At 56.2% G+C, this 12896-nt stretch overlaps 1 protein-coding gene across 9 annotated transcripts; it reads right to left on the minus strand.

The window, feature by feature from the left end:
- Positions 1–946: 946 nt before the first annotated feature.
- LOC123387975 lies at positions 947–11237 on the minus strand. Of its 9 annotated transcripts, XR_006602484.1 has the most exons (6): positions 9586–11237; positions 8353–9377; positions 8040–8220; positions 5119–6444; positions 4462–4531; positions 2390–4271 (listed from the first exon to the last, which is right to left on the minus strand). XR_006602484.1 is itself a non-coding variant. In XM_045066681.1 (3 exons), exons 1-3 carry the CDS (start codon positions 5244–5246, stop codon positions 2997–2999), a joined length of 657 nt encoding a protein of 218 aa, XP_044922616.1. In that variant the 5' UTR covers positions 5247–5435; the 3' UTR covers positions 947–2996. The 9 variants fall into 9 exon arrangements, 1 of the variants encoding a protein (XP_044922616.1); XR_006602481.1 differs by adding an exon at positions 6743–6843 and having other exon boundaries at positions 2390–6444; XR_006602489.1 differs by having other exon boundaries at positions 2391–5418; positions 5512–6444.
- Between the last annotated feature and the right edge of the window lie 1659 nt (positions 11238–12896).

A 12896-nucleotide genomic window follows, 5' to 3' on the forward strand; every position in this document is an offset into this window, starting at 1 on the left:
AGAAATAGGATTAAATTTTACAAGGAGGGAGTTTATTTCCCTGATAATAAAAGGTTAACACTGAAAAAATTTAAAAATCAGTAAAATCACACGAGTAAGCCCTTTCCGTGTAGACACACGGGACCCGTTTCTTTGAAAAGCGGCTGCCTCCCCCTCCCACCGAGACAGTGGTGAGGGGCCGCTTTGTGGACAGGCGGGAGCTCACCGGCCTCTGTCATCACTGTTGCCACGACCACTGTTCGTGTAGCTTCCGGAAACTTCCTCCATTCACTCTCGAAAGACAGAAAGGGAAACCGATGTCGCGTAATAATTGTGAAGAGAGTGTTGACGTCCCGGACACCCTGATGGGGTGCTGGGGACCTCAGTTTGAGAAACATTGGGATAGCGGTGAGGACACTGGGTTCTGGAGCCAGAGGCCTGGAGTCAAGGGGCAGACCCCCCCCCACCAGGTCATTGTGTGACCATGGGAAATGGCATCATGGACTCTCCCCCACAGGGTTTTGAGGTCAAGGAGAAGCCGACCGGGGTCCCAAAGCCGTGACCAGTGCACTAGCTTGGACCCCCCGAACAAGCAGAAAAAGCTGCGGTGGCACCGGCTGAGTGAGGAAAAACCCCACAAGGCAGTGAGCCCCCGACCAGAAGCAGCTCTGAAACACCGCCCCCAGCATGTTTCAGAGGCCGCCGCGTCCGTAAAGAGGGGCCGGCCGGCAGCTATGGGGTTAGGGGTTGGCAAGTGCTGTGGGACACACGCACCCAGACCTGGGGCCTGGACGGGCCTCGGCCGGGAGAGCAGAGGGCCGTGTGCTGGGCAGAGGCCCGGGTTCCCACCAGGTCCCGCCGCTCACTTGCTCCCCGGACAGAGCGTCCCGGGGGCCGAGTCCTCCCCATCCTCCCCCTCATGTCCCTCTGAAGACAAGCCACCTGTCACCTCCCCCTGCGTGGCAGCTCCGCCTGGGCCCTCAGAAAGGGTCTTCTTCCTGTCCGCTGACTGATGTCGCCGTCCTCCGTCGCGACACGGAGAGTCACCGCACCGCGCAGCGAGCGGCCAAAGCCCGGGCATCTTCTGTGGGGCCTGTTGCCGCCACTGCCACGTCACGGGACCACAGGCAGCCATGGCGCAGAGGGCAGCCACGCGTTCAGGAAGAGACAACCGTGCCTTCCTGGGACTGCCGTCACCACCGGCTTGAGAGCCACGGGATCCCTCCCGTCTGGAGGCCAACGTCCGACATCTGGTGCGGGCCAAGCTCCGGAGGCTCTGGGGGAGGGACACTTCTCGCCTCCCCCCGCTCCTGGGGCTCCAGGCGTCCCTGCCTGGGCTTGTGGCCATGTGGCTCCTGTCTCTACTCTGTGGTCATGTGGCCCCCGTATGTCCGTCTCTCCTCTTCCTAAGAGGACACCGGTCCTGTTGGATCAGGGCGCACCCCGTGACCTTGTCTTCATTCACTTACATCCACAAAGACCCTGTTTCCAACTAAGGTCACGCTCCCAGACGTCAGGGGTCAGGACCCGAGCGAACACTCTGGGGGGCGCAGGTCAAGCCTCGCTACGTCCCGTCAGCGTCTCCCGGGCTCCGTTGTAACCACTGAGGACTCCGGCCGGCGCGGCGGCTCACTGTCCTTCCCCGCGGACACTGGAAGCCAGGCCGGGTGGAGGCCCAGAGAGCCGGGAGGTGGGGGTGGGGAAACCCGGGCCTGGGGGATGCACCTTCCTGGGGGCGAGGCGCTGCCTCCCGCCGCTCGGCTGCGCTAGCACAGCCCACGTGGGTACTACATCCCAGGACGGGAAACAAACAGCAGACCGGGTCACTAAGCTGGTCCCGTGTGAGAACCGGGAAAGCAGGTGGGGGCAGGGGCGGGAACCACGCGGAGCTGTTGCCCGAGCTCACGGCCCACGGCTGTGTCTGCCAACGTGCGCGCTCGTGCGTGTTCCCGGGCCCGACGGGGTGGGTCACAGGCGAGAGGCGCAGAGAAACAGCTGTGTGGGGGGCGCGAGCCTAGACCGGGAAGCGCCGGAGGACAAGGGGGACGAGGTCGGGGGCGACGTGGCACCGGCAGAACTCCGGCTGACACCCCCTTTGCACGAAGAGGACGCGCACACCCCGAACGAAGGAACGAAACACAAAGAGCAACGCGGGGTCCCCGCTGAGAGAGACAGCGTCACCAAGGGAGAGAGCGCGACAGGGCGCCGTGGAGCGCGTGCGGGAGGGAGCCGCGGGGGTCCCGGGGGAGGTGGGCTGCCGCAGCACCGCTGCTCCTGCTTCCCAGGAACGTTCTCCCGGACGCCCGGCTGAAGCTGCGTCGCCTGGGAGAGCCCCAAGGGTCGCCTCAGAGTAAGTGAACCAAGGTGCACTCACACGACAGGACGGCAGCGCTTTAAAGATAAAAAAATAAAAATAAAAATAACCGCGCACAACCAGAACCCCGACAGCCAGCTGCCCCTGGTCTGTCCGTGGGGACCCCCTTTGGGGTCTGGACCAGTGGTGCTTCCATGGCCTAGGAGGAGGGTAGGAGCAGCCGGACGTGCAGACGGACTGTCCTCTTCAAACCGCACGAGCCAAGCGGGGATCGCCCTGCGCTGAGGTGAAGACTTGCCCGATGTCCAGTGCCCCGGGCTTGTCCTCGTGCTGGCCACACGTCCGAGAGGCTCCCGCCGCACAGGGACCGCTTCACGTGACATCTCACTCCCCTCCAGGTGAGGTGACGGGAGCAGCCGGATTCAAGAACCCCGTCCACCCGGCGTGTCTACACGGCCTGAGTCGGGACATGCGGGACCCTTCTCTGTCACGCAAACGGGGTCTTGTTTCAGATTTCCTGCGGAAGGACCTCCCAGAGCAAGGCTATCTGGAACGAAATCAGCCCTGTTTTCTCCAAACAAATTTTTTATTTTGCTAAAAAAGATTTATTTATTTGAGGGAGAGCACAAGCTGGGCAGAAGGAGAAGGAGAAGCAGCCTGTCCGCTGAGATCCCAACGCGGGAGCCCATGGCCGGGACCCAGGTCAGGGCCCCTGCGGCCCCTGCGCCGGCACCATCACATCCCGCCTGCAGCGCAGGTCTCCTGCCCGCCCCGCGCCCGCCTTGCCCGCCAGCCCGTGTGGCTGATGACCACAGCCCGGGCATGAACAAGCTGGAAGGGCCCCGGGGGCTGGGGCGGCTTCACCAGGGAGGGGCTGTGTCTTCAGAGGCAGAGGAGGCCCCTTCTCATCGCCACCTCTGCACACTGGCTTCCCGGAACGCCAATCCAGCCCACCCAGAAGCTTCTGTATCTCCGTGGAAAGTGTGGGCACCTCCCACATGGCTCCTGGGCGTCTGGGCCTGTGGACAGAGAGGACCCCCCATTCTTGTCTAGAAGGGGTAAGGCAGCTCCAGGGCTCAAACAGCATGAGATGGAAGAGAAAAGCGGGGGCCACGGAACAGCTCAGTGTCAGAGAAGGAGGGGAGGGGCGACAGTCCCCACAGCAGGCCCCACAGAAGAGCCTTCTCTACAGCCCGGGAGCCCCCACCAGCCCGGCACTCTGTGCTCGTGCTTCTGGGCCCTCGAGGGGCCGCACCGCCGTTTGTGGTGTCGCCAGCATTCGATGACAACACCGAAAACGGTAAACATTAAAAATGCCTGTAAACAAATGCTTGTGTGGTTGGTTTCAACATGGAAAGAAAAAGGCAGAGTTTCCCTAAAGAAAGTATATTAATAGCAACAGGGAAGTGATGACCGTCTAACATCTGGGCAGATGTATAAAGGGCCCCAGCCCAGGAGGCCCCACACCTGAGCACTGTCCTCTGCACCTGCTCCTCTGACCTGCTCCACCCTCAACCCACCAGAACCATGGGCTGCTGTGGTTGTTCCGGGGGCTGTGGCTCCGGCTGTGGGGGCTGTGGCTCCAGCTGTGGGGGCTGTGGCTCCGGCTGTGGGGGCTGTGGCTCCAGCTGTGGGGGCTGCGGCTCCGGCTGTGGGGGCTGCTGTGTGCCCGTGTGCTGCTGCAAGCCCGTGTGCTGCTGTGTGCCAGCCTGTTCCTGCTCCAGCTGTGGCTCCTGTGGGGGCGGCAAGGGGGGCTGTGGCTCCTGTGGCTGCTCCCAGTCCAGCTGCTGCAAGCCCTGCTGCTCCCAGTCCAGCTGCTGTGTCCCCGTCTGCTGCCAGTGCAAGATCTGAGCTGCTGACCACAGACTCAGGTGATTCACTCCATTTCAGGTTTCTCAGGATGCGCCCTAGGCTGTGTGTTGTGGCCCTAAGGCTGGAACGCCATCCTATCCTCAGTCTCCACAGCTGGGCAGGCCGGCTGCAGGTGAAGACCGGTAGAGATGCCATCATCCTCCTGCCCATCGCGTCCTGATAGAAAGCCAGCATCCCCCAACTCCAGCACCACCCGCAGGGGGGTCCCATGTTCCTCCCTCCCTACCCTCACGGCTTCTTGGAGCTTGAGCCCAGAACCTCCCGGGATCCCTCAAACGAGGGGCCTCTCTGAGCACCTGCAAGTCCATGGTCACTTCTGCGGCTCTTCTTGCATTTTGTTTGGTCCCAGCAAGGCTTGGTGAAACCCTGAAGTAAACACACTCCCACCTTCTCATGGTGAAGTTCTCTCTGGGTCCCACTTGATGAGTGAAAGCCCGGTCTACGCCCCCACCGCGATCACTCCTCCCAAGTGTCTCGCTCTGGCCCTCTCACTCCTGCAGAGGAGGGAGCCCAGGAGCCGTGCAGGACACTGAGTGGGACCGAGGGTCTTCTCAGGTACAGAATTCAGTGAAGGGCACATGGGTGGCTCAGTTGATTAAGTGTCCAACTCTTGACTTTGGCTCAGGTCATGATCTCAGGGTCCTGCGATAGAGCCCGGTGTCGGGCTCCGCCGTCAGAGCAGTCTGCCTGTCCCTCACCCCTTCCCAGCTTGGGTCCTTTCTCTCTCTCTCAAATAAATAAATAAATCTTTTTTTTAAAAGGAATTCGGTGATGTCATGCAGGGCTCGGGGGAGCGTGTCTGAGGGCACAGACGAACACCCACGGCACGAGGGACTGTGGGAAGAGCACAGGCTGGGCAGTCAGCACCAGGTGCTGTGTGACCTTTGGTAAGTAACGGGTCCTCCTGGTGCCTCGGTTTCCTCATCTGTAAAACGAAGTCCGTGGGTACCTACCTCACAGCGTCGAGGTGAAGACTGAGTGTTCCATCCATGCCAAGTGCTCCGCCGCGCAGGGAGGGCCACCGACAGGATCGGGGAGAGAGCTGAACCCAACACAGGAGCCCGACCCTCTTGCTGGCCATTAGAGAGCCGGCGGGTGATGGCAGGCGGGCAGTGTCTGGGGTTTCCGGACGTTCGTTCCATGGGGGGGGGTCACTGAAAGCCCAAATGCACAGGCAGAGCGGTGGAGCACACGGGGCTGTGGAGGCCGCATGATCTGGTCCACGTGGGCATGAGGATGAGGCTGCAGCAGACCTGGTGGAGACCAAATGCTAAGAGAAGGTGTGTGTGTTTCCGGCTGCTGTGGGACGCGCTACCGCACACTCCGAGGCTTAACACAACACACACTTATTATCTCGGTTTCCTCGGGTCTGGGGTCCAGGCTCAGCAAGTCTGGGTCCTCTGCTCAGGTTGCCACGAGGCCAGTGTGGACATCAGCGGCACACGGTTCCCTTCTGGAACTCCCAAGCCTGCTCGGTGTTTTCCTTGTGATTATAGGATCGGGGCTCCCGTTTTCTTCGGAGCCGCGTGCCCATGGCCACTCTCAGCCACTAGAGACCACCCACGGCTCCTTCCCCCGGGACCCCAGAGACTTCACAACGTGGCTGTCTGGTTCCCAGACCAGCAGGAGTTGTCTATCGTATAGACAGCACCCGGGCTCCCTTTATAAGAGCTCACTGGCTAGGGCAAGCCCACCCAGCATAGTCTCCCGTTTGATGAACTTGGCTGCTCAGGAGCCTTGATCACGCCTGTGAACATTCCTTTTGCCGTATAGCAGAACAAAACCATGGAGGCCGTATCTCACCCTAACCACAGGTTCCACCCATGCTCGAGAAGAAATTATGTAAGAGCAAAGGTAACTGAGGGTCATTTTATACTCCTGCCTGTCACAGTGTCCACGGGACAGGTCGCATTCACAGTGTCCACAGGATACCAAAACGGAGGCTTCCCAAGTGTGGTCAGATAAAACAGGCCTGGAGTTCAGAGTCTTGCAGATCTAGAAGCGATCAGCACTGACAGTGGCAACAAAACCAGGAATGAACAAGGCTGGATAATTTCAGCCTTAAGGTCAATTATAGGGTGTAGAGAAGAGCAGTTGAGGACAGAGCCCTGGGGAGCATGAGCTCCGCGGATGACGGAAGAGAAGAAGCGTCAGGGGCTGTCATGGAAGTCACAGGGGTGACAGCAGCTCGGAGAAAGCCCAGTGACCTGGGAGTCTGCGGGGAGCTGAGCTGACTGTACTCACAGTAAGATGTGATTGCGCAGAAAATCCTCAGGAATCTACAGACAAAACAAACACAAACAAAACTCTTGGAGTCAATGAACGCTTTCTGCGTCTAGTAAAGTCATAGGATACAAGGGCAACACACAAAAATCACTCATGTCTATACGATAGCAATGAACAGTTGGAAACCAAATTTAAAGCTCATTTAGTTTCTCTAAAAAATAAAATGCATAACCATAAATGTAACAAAAAATATACTCAGTGTGCTGAAAACTAAAAAGTGCTAATGAAGGAAACCAAAAAAGATCTATATAAACAGAGAGATACACTATGTTCATGGATTGGAAAACTCACCATAGCTAAGACGTCAACTTTCCCACAATGATCTACAGTTAGAAATTTCTATCAAAATCCCAGCAGGGTCCTTTGTAGATATAGACAGGCTGGTTCTAAAACTTATATAGAAAGATAAAGAAACTAAAATAGTCACAGCAATTTTGAAAAAGAATATAGTTAAAGGAATAACTCTACTTGATTTTAAGTCTTTGTATATATCTACAAAAACCAAGACAGTGCGTGGCATCAGGAAAGGAAAGGCACGTAGATCAATGAAACAGTACAGAGAACAGAATGTAGCTAAGAGACAAGAGACAGTAACAGGATAGAGATTAGTATGTAAGAAATAGCGGGGCGCCAGGAGGGCTCAGTGGGTTAAGCCTCTGCCTTGGCTCAGATCATGATCCCAGGGTCCTGGGATGGAGTTCTGCATCCGGCTCTCTGCTTAACAAGGACCTTGCTTCCTCCTCTGCCTGCCTCTCCCCCTGCTTGGGGATGCACTCTATCTCTCTCTGTTAAGTGAAATCTTTTTAAAAAAAAAAATTTATTTTATTTTATTTATTTGAGAGACAGAGAGCATGAGAGGGGAGATACCAGAGGGAGAATCGAGTCCCCGCTGAGCAGGGAGCCCTATGTGCGACTTGATCCCGGGACTCCAGGACCATGACCTGAACCAAAGACAGACACTTAACCAACTGAGCCACCAGGTGCCCAAATACAATCTTTAAAAAAAAAAAAAAGAATGTAACAAACAGAATGCAACCGAATAGAGAATACAGAAAGAGGCCCACACAAGTAGGGCCATCTGGCTTTGACAAAGATACAAAAACAATTCAATGGTAGAGGTATAGACTTTTCAACAAATAGCACTGAAATAATTAGATACATGTAGGGGAAAGGAATCTTGATCTAAACCTCATATTTTTTAAAATATTAACTCAACATAGATCATAGTATGCAAACCACAGAGCTATAAAAAGTCTATAAGAAAACAGAAAAATCTTCATGACTTAGGCAGAGAAGGCGTTCTCAGATGTAGCACTAAAGACACGATCCGCCAGAGAACAACCTGCTGAATTGAATTTCATCAAAATTAAGACGGGTTACTCCGTGGAACTCCCATGAAAACAGTGGGAAAACAAGCTCAGATAGGGAGAAAATACTTGAAAAACGACAAATGTGACCGCTGGGCTACAAGACATCTAAGACTTCTCCAAACACAACAGTGAGAAAAACACCCTGATGGAAAAGTGGACAAAAGTCATAAAAAGGCTTTCCAAGGAAGAAGCCGTGTGACGGGCCGGGACTCACTCACCTGAGAAGATGTTCGGCATCGTGACCTTCCGGAAATTCAAATCAGGGACTCCGGGGTGGCTCAGCCGGTGAAGCCTCTGCCTTCGGCTCAGATCATGATCTGGGGGTCCTGGGAGTGGGGAGTCTGCCCCTCCCTCTGCCTGTGCTCACCTATCTCCGTCTTCCAAAAAAATACATAAAATCTTTAAAAGCAAAAAAAGAAAAACAAATTAAAGGCGCAGTGAGACACCCCCACACACTCGCTAGGGTGACTTAAAGTTACTAAAGATGCCAAGCGCCGGTGAGGATAGGGAACGACCGGGTGTGTGACGCACCCCGGGCGGGGACAGCCGCTCCGCTGGAGGACAGCTCGGCGTTGCCTGGGCCGTGAAACGAACACTACCGCATGGCCCGGTGGCCGCATTCTGCATATTCTCCCTGGAGGACATCAAACCCCAAAATCCACACACACAGGCAGGCAGCAACCCGAATGCCCCAGAAATGGAGGCGGCTCCACGCCCTGCAGTGAGTCCCCAGCCAAGGACGCTGTGAGGCTGTCACCCGTCTCTGGCGCGGGACGCGGGGCGCTGACACTTGTAGGCGCAGCCTCCCTCTTCCTCTTCTGCCCCGAACCGGGACAGGCTGGACGGGAAGCCTGGTGCCCCCACCACGGTGCAGGCCAGCATCCCAGGGCGCTCCCAGCCAGCCCGCCCTTTGCCCCCTGAACACCCCACACCATCTCCTCGCCCTGCTCGCTCTCCCGTGCTTGGGGGCCACGCTGCTCTCGCCAGAAAGCCTGATGTGAGCAGAACGTGCCGTGTCATGTCAGCACGCCCGTGCACCGCACCAGCCACACGCGGACCTCGGCACGTGTGGCTTCGTCGGTCTTGACATCTAGACAGAAGTCTGGGCGGAGGACCGTCCTGTCTCGGCGGGGCTGAGAGGCCAAACAAGCAACCCAACAAGCCCCGCCCTCGCGAAGGCGGCCGGCCGCAGGAAGCTCAGCCGTCCAAGGGCCGATCTCCTGATCCACGCTGCCACCTGGACCGACCTCGGTGCGGCGGTCGCCGGGAGCAAGACGTCACCCAGGCAGGGTCACACGCTGTGCGGCTACGCTTACCTCACGCTCCCCAGCAGAGTCACTCCCAGGGTGGCCAGGGCTCAGGACTGTGGGGACAGTGGAGTTATCCAGGGACGGATGAGGGCGTGTTTTTAGGGTGACGGGACACGGTCATGCTTCTCTGAAGGCTCAGAGCCTCACAGACGATGAATGACAAGGTAGAGACTGTGGGATCTGAGCAAGTCTGTGCCCGAGTTCACGGTGCTGCCCCGACGTCAACTTCTCGTGTTTGACAATGTCCTGGGGTTACGAGAAAGATGATAATTGAGCAGAGAGAGTGGGGGTGTCCGTGTCTCGCGGGGACAGAGTTTCTACCTGGGAAGATGGAAAGTTCTGGACACGGACAGTGCGGACGGACGTGGTGCCCTGAGCTGTGGACTTAGACACGCGAACACGGCACATTTTATGTTCTCTGTACTTTACCACAATAATAAAACACAAGTCCTACCACGGGAGGGAGCACGGTGCGGGGTGCCGAGGGAACCGGAGAGGCCTTCGTGTTTCTTGTGAGTCTGAACATTTCCATATGAAAGCAGGACTTTGTAGGCGCTCCCCTGCTTGTAGGATGAGTGATGGGATCACCCTCTCACCGGCAGACCCCGCAGAAGCTGCCCCCCTGGGTCTCAAGCCTTCGGGGACTGGCGACCTGCTGCCTCCTCTGCTTTCTTCCTCCCGCCGCGGGGATGCCCGCACCTGCGATGTCGCCTCGCCTAGGCACTGTGGTTTGGAAGCAGATAATTTATGCTCTAGTTTCCCTGCCCTCAGATGGAGGGGAAATTTGCCCCAGGACGGGTCATATCCGGAGTATCACCCGTCCTGGACTCAGATGGTTCCGTGATGGGATCTGGGACTCTCGACCTAATGGTGTTTGACACGACCTGAGTCTGTAACGGGCTGGGAATTTAGGGGCTCTCGGGATACGGTGTGTGCGTCCTGCACATGGGACAAAGGTGGACGTTTGGGGTCCACGAGGCAGACTGTCGTGGGCTGAATGGTGGTCCCCCAAAATTCACGTCCTGTCCTAATTCCTAGAACCTGTGAGCATTCCCTTATGTAAGAAAAAAGTAAATGTGAATCGTATTTTGAAAAAGGGTCTTCGCAGATGCAACAAGATAAGGATCTTGAGGAGGGGACATTGCCCAGATTATAGGCGGGGTATAGATGCCAACAGGTGTCCTTACCAGAGAGACGCAGAGACAGACAGACGGACAGAACAGGAGGCAGCGGTGTGGCCCAGGACTGTGTTCGGCATGAAATGGGCGTGAGCCCAAGATGCCACGGTAGCTGGAAGAGGACGAAGAACAGCCCCTCCCCGCAACCCCCGGGAGTGTGGTCCTCACACCTGGATTTAGGGTCTGGCCTCCAGAAGTGTGAGAGAAGAAACTCTCTTGCTTTAAGTCAGCCGGTGTGACGTAACTTTTACAGCAACCGCACCCGCCGACCAGTACTTGCTTCGAGAAATGCATCTGGACCCCAGCTCTCGGTTCCAGGTGACGCATCCAGTACGGGGCTTGGTCCTGTTCCTACCAGAGCTACCCCAGAGCTTTCTGCCTTTTTTTTTTTTTTTTTGGTTTTTATTTTATCATGTTACCTCAGTCACCAGACGGCACAGCATTAGTGTTTGACGTCGTGTTCCAGGTTCATTGTTTCCTAGCACACCCAGTGCGCCGTGCGGTCCGTGCCTCCTTAGTACACATCACCGGGCGGACCCTAAGCCCCGCTCCCTGCGCTCTAAAACCCTCAGTTTGTCTCCCGGAGCCCACAGTCTCCCAGGGTTCGTCCCCCATTTCAGTTCCCCCTTCCTTCTCCGAATGTCCTACCTGCTATTCCTTATTTTCCACGAATAAGTGAAACCATATGATAAGTGACTTTCTCTGCTTGACTTACTTCACTCAGCAGAACCCCCTCCAGTCCCGTCCACGTCGATGCAAATGCTGGGTGTGCATCCTTCCTGCTGGCTGCGGGATACTCCATCGTGGATATGGACCACATCTTTTTTATCCATCCGTCCGTTGAAGGGCATCTTGGCTCTTTCCACAGTTTGGTGATTGTGGCCATTGCTGCCATGAACACTGGGGTACAGATGGCCCTTCTGTTCACGACATCGGTATCTTCGGGGTAAATCCTCAGTAGTGCAATTGCTCTAAAGGCAAAGGAAACAAAAGTGAAAATGAACTTCTGGGACTTCGTCACGATCAACAGCTTCTGCACAGCCAAGGTAACAGTCAACAAAACAAAGAGGCAACCCACGGGATGGGAGAAGATGTTCACAAATGACACTAGAGATAAAGGGCTGGCATCCAGGATCTATAAAGAACTCCTCAGGGATGCCTGGGAGGCTCAGTTGGTTAAGCGGCTGCCTTCGGCTCAGGTCATGATCCCAGCGTCCTGGGATCGAGTCCCGCATTGGGCTCCTTGCTTGGCAGGGAGGCTGCTTCTCCCTCTGCCTCTGCCTGCCTCTCTGCCTGCTTGTGCTCGCTCCCGCTTCTCTCTCTATAACAAATAAATAAATAAAATCTTTAAAAAAAAAAAAAAGAACTCCTCAAACTCAACACACACAAAACAGATAATCATAGCAAAAAAATGGGCAGAAGACATGAACAGACACTTTTCCAATGAAGACATGTGAAAAAACGTTCATCGTCACTAGCCATCAGGGAGACTGAAATCAAAACCACGCAGAGATACCATCTTACACTGGTTAGAATGGCCCGAATTAATAGGACAGGAAGCAACACGTGCTGGAGGGAAGTGGAGAAAAGGGACCGCCCCGCACTGCCGGCGGGAAAGCAAGCTGGCGCGGCCACTCTGGAAAACAATGTGGAGGTTTTTTAAGAAGTTAAAAATAGAGCTTCCCTACGAGTGTTCTGCTTTTTGATGGACACGTGGGGTGTGAGCTGTCCTGTGAGCCCAGCACTGACCACAAGAGGCCACTGCGGGCTTGGAACAGGCGGGCGCCTGAGGACCTGAAGCATTTACTTCACTGGATGTTTTGCCACTTTGAATACAAACAGCACCCTGGTTGGCGGCAACCTTAGTGACAGCTCAGAGGGGCCCTCTGGTGCTGGCCCGTCCCCCTCCCCAGCTGTGGATCTCCTCTCCTGCACAGCTTGCTTCAGGGAACGCGGGGCGGAGGGCCCCACCTTCGGACTCTGTAGAAGCATCCGGGGCCACACAGGCTGCAGAGCCTCTGCTAGTCGGACACCAGAATGAAGGACCACAGCGAGAACAACATTGGGGGTGGGGGAGTGTTTATTTGGGGATTTCACGGTGCAGGTCCTGACTCAGTACACACACCAGAGGGATCGGGGAACAGGAGCCAGCCACGCAGAGATGCTCAGGAGTGGGGCCAACTCTTGGCGGCAAAGGGTCCCTCAGATTAGGGGAACCCACCATCTGCTGCTCCCCTGGGACTCGGCTCCCACTGGAGTCCGAGGTGAGACGGGCAGGAGGATGAGGATTGGGGGTAGAGTATCTTCAGGAGGAGGGATGGGCCCAGAGGCTATCATATCTGCAGGAGTCCTGGTCAAGCCCAAGACGGGGCTGGTGTCGGGACCCCGCAGGGGCCACAGAGTGACCTCGGCAAAAATGTATGGTTCCCCAAGAACAGGTAAGAGGGACCCGATTCTACCACATGAATGACGTCTGTCTTCTATCGCAGCAGAACAGGGTCCTCCTGGGTCTGTAGACCAAGTTCCCACACATGGAGAGATAAAGGCTCCAGAGTGAGCTCAGGATAGGACATGTGAAAGGAGCTGA

Source organism: Mustela putorius, unplaced genomic scaffold, assembly GCF_011764305.1.
Source record: "Mustela putorius furo isolate JIRA1106 unplaced genomic scaffold, ASM1176430v1.1 tig00000127_pilon_pilon_pilon, whole genome shotgun sequence".
NCBI lineage: Eukaryota > Metazoa > Chordata > Mammalia > Carnivora > Mustelidae > Mustela > Mustela putorius.

Excerpts from the sequence above, each read along its gene's own strand:
- LOC123387975 (XM_045066681.1), bottom strand. The coding sequence starts at position 5,246 with ATGGCCAGCAAGAGGGTCGGGCTCCTGTGTTGGGTTCAGCTCTCTCCC. Across the intron at positions 4,027-5,118 it reads CTTCACCTCGACGCTGTGAG|GAGCCACAGCTGGAGCAGGA; the intron begins GTAGGTACCCAC and ends CCGCCCCCACAG. Across the intron at positions 3,313-3,813 it reads CACAGCAGCCCATGGTTCTG|GCCCAGACGCCCAGGAGCCA; the intron begins GTGGGTTGAGGG and ends CTCTGTCCACAG.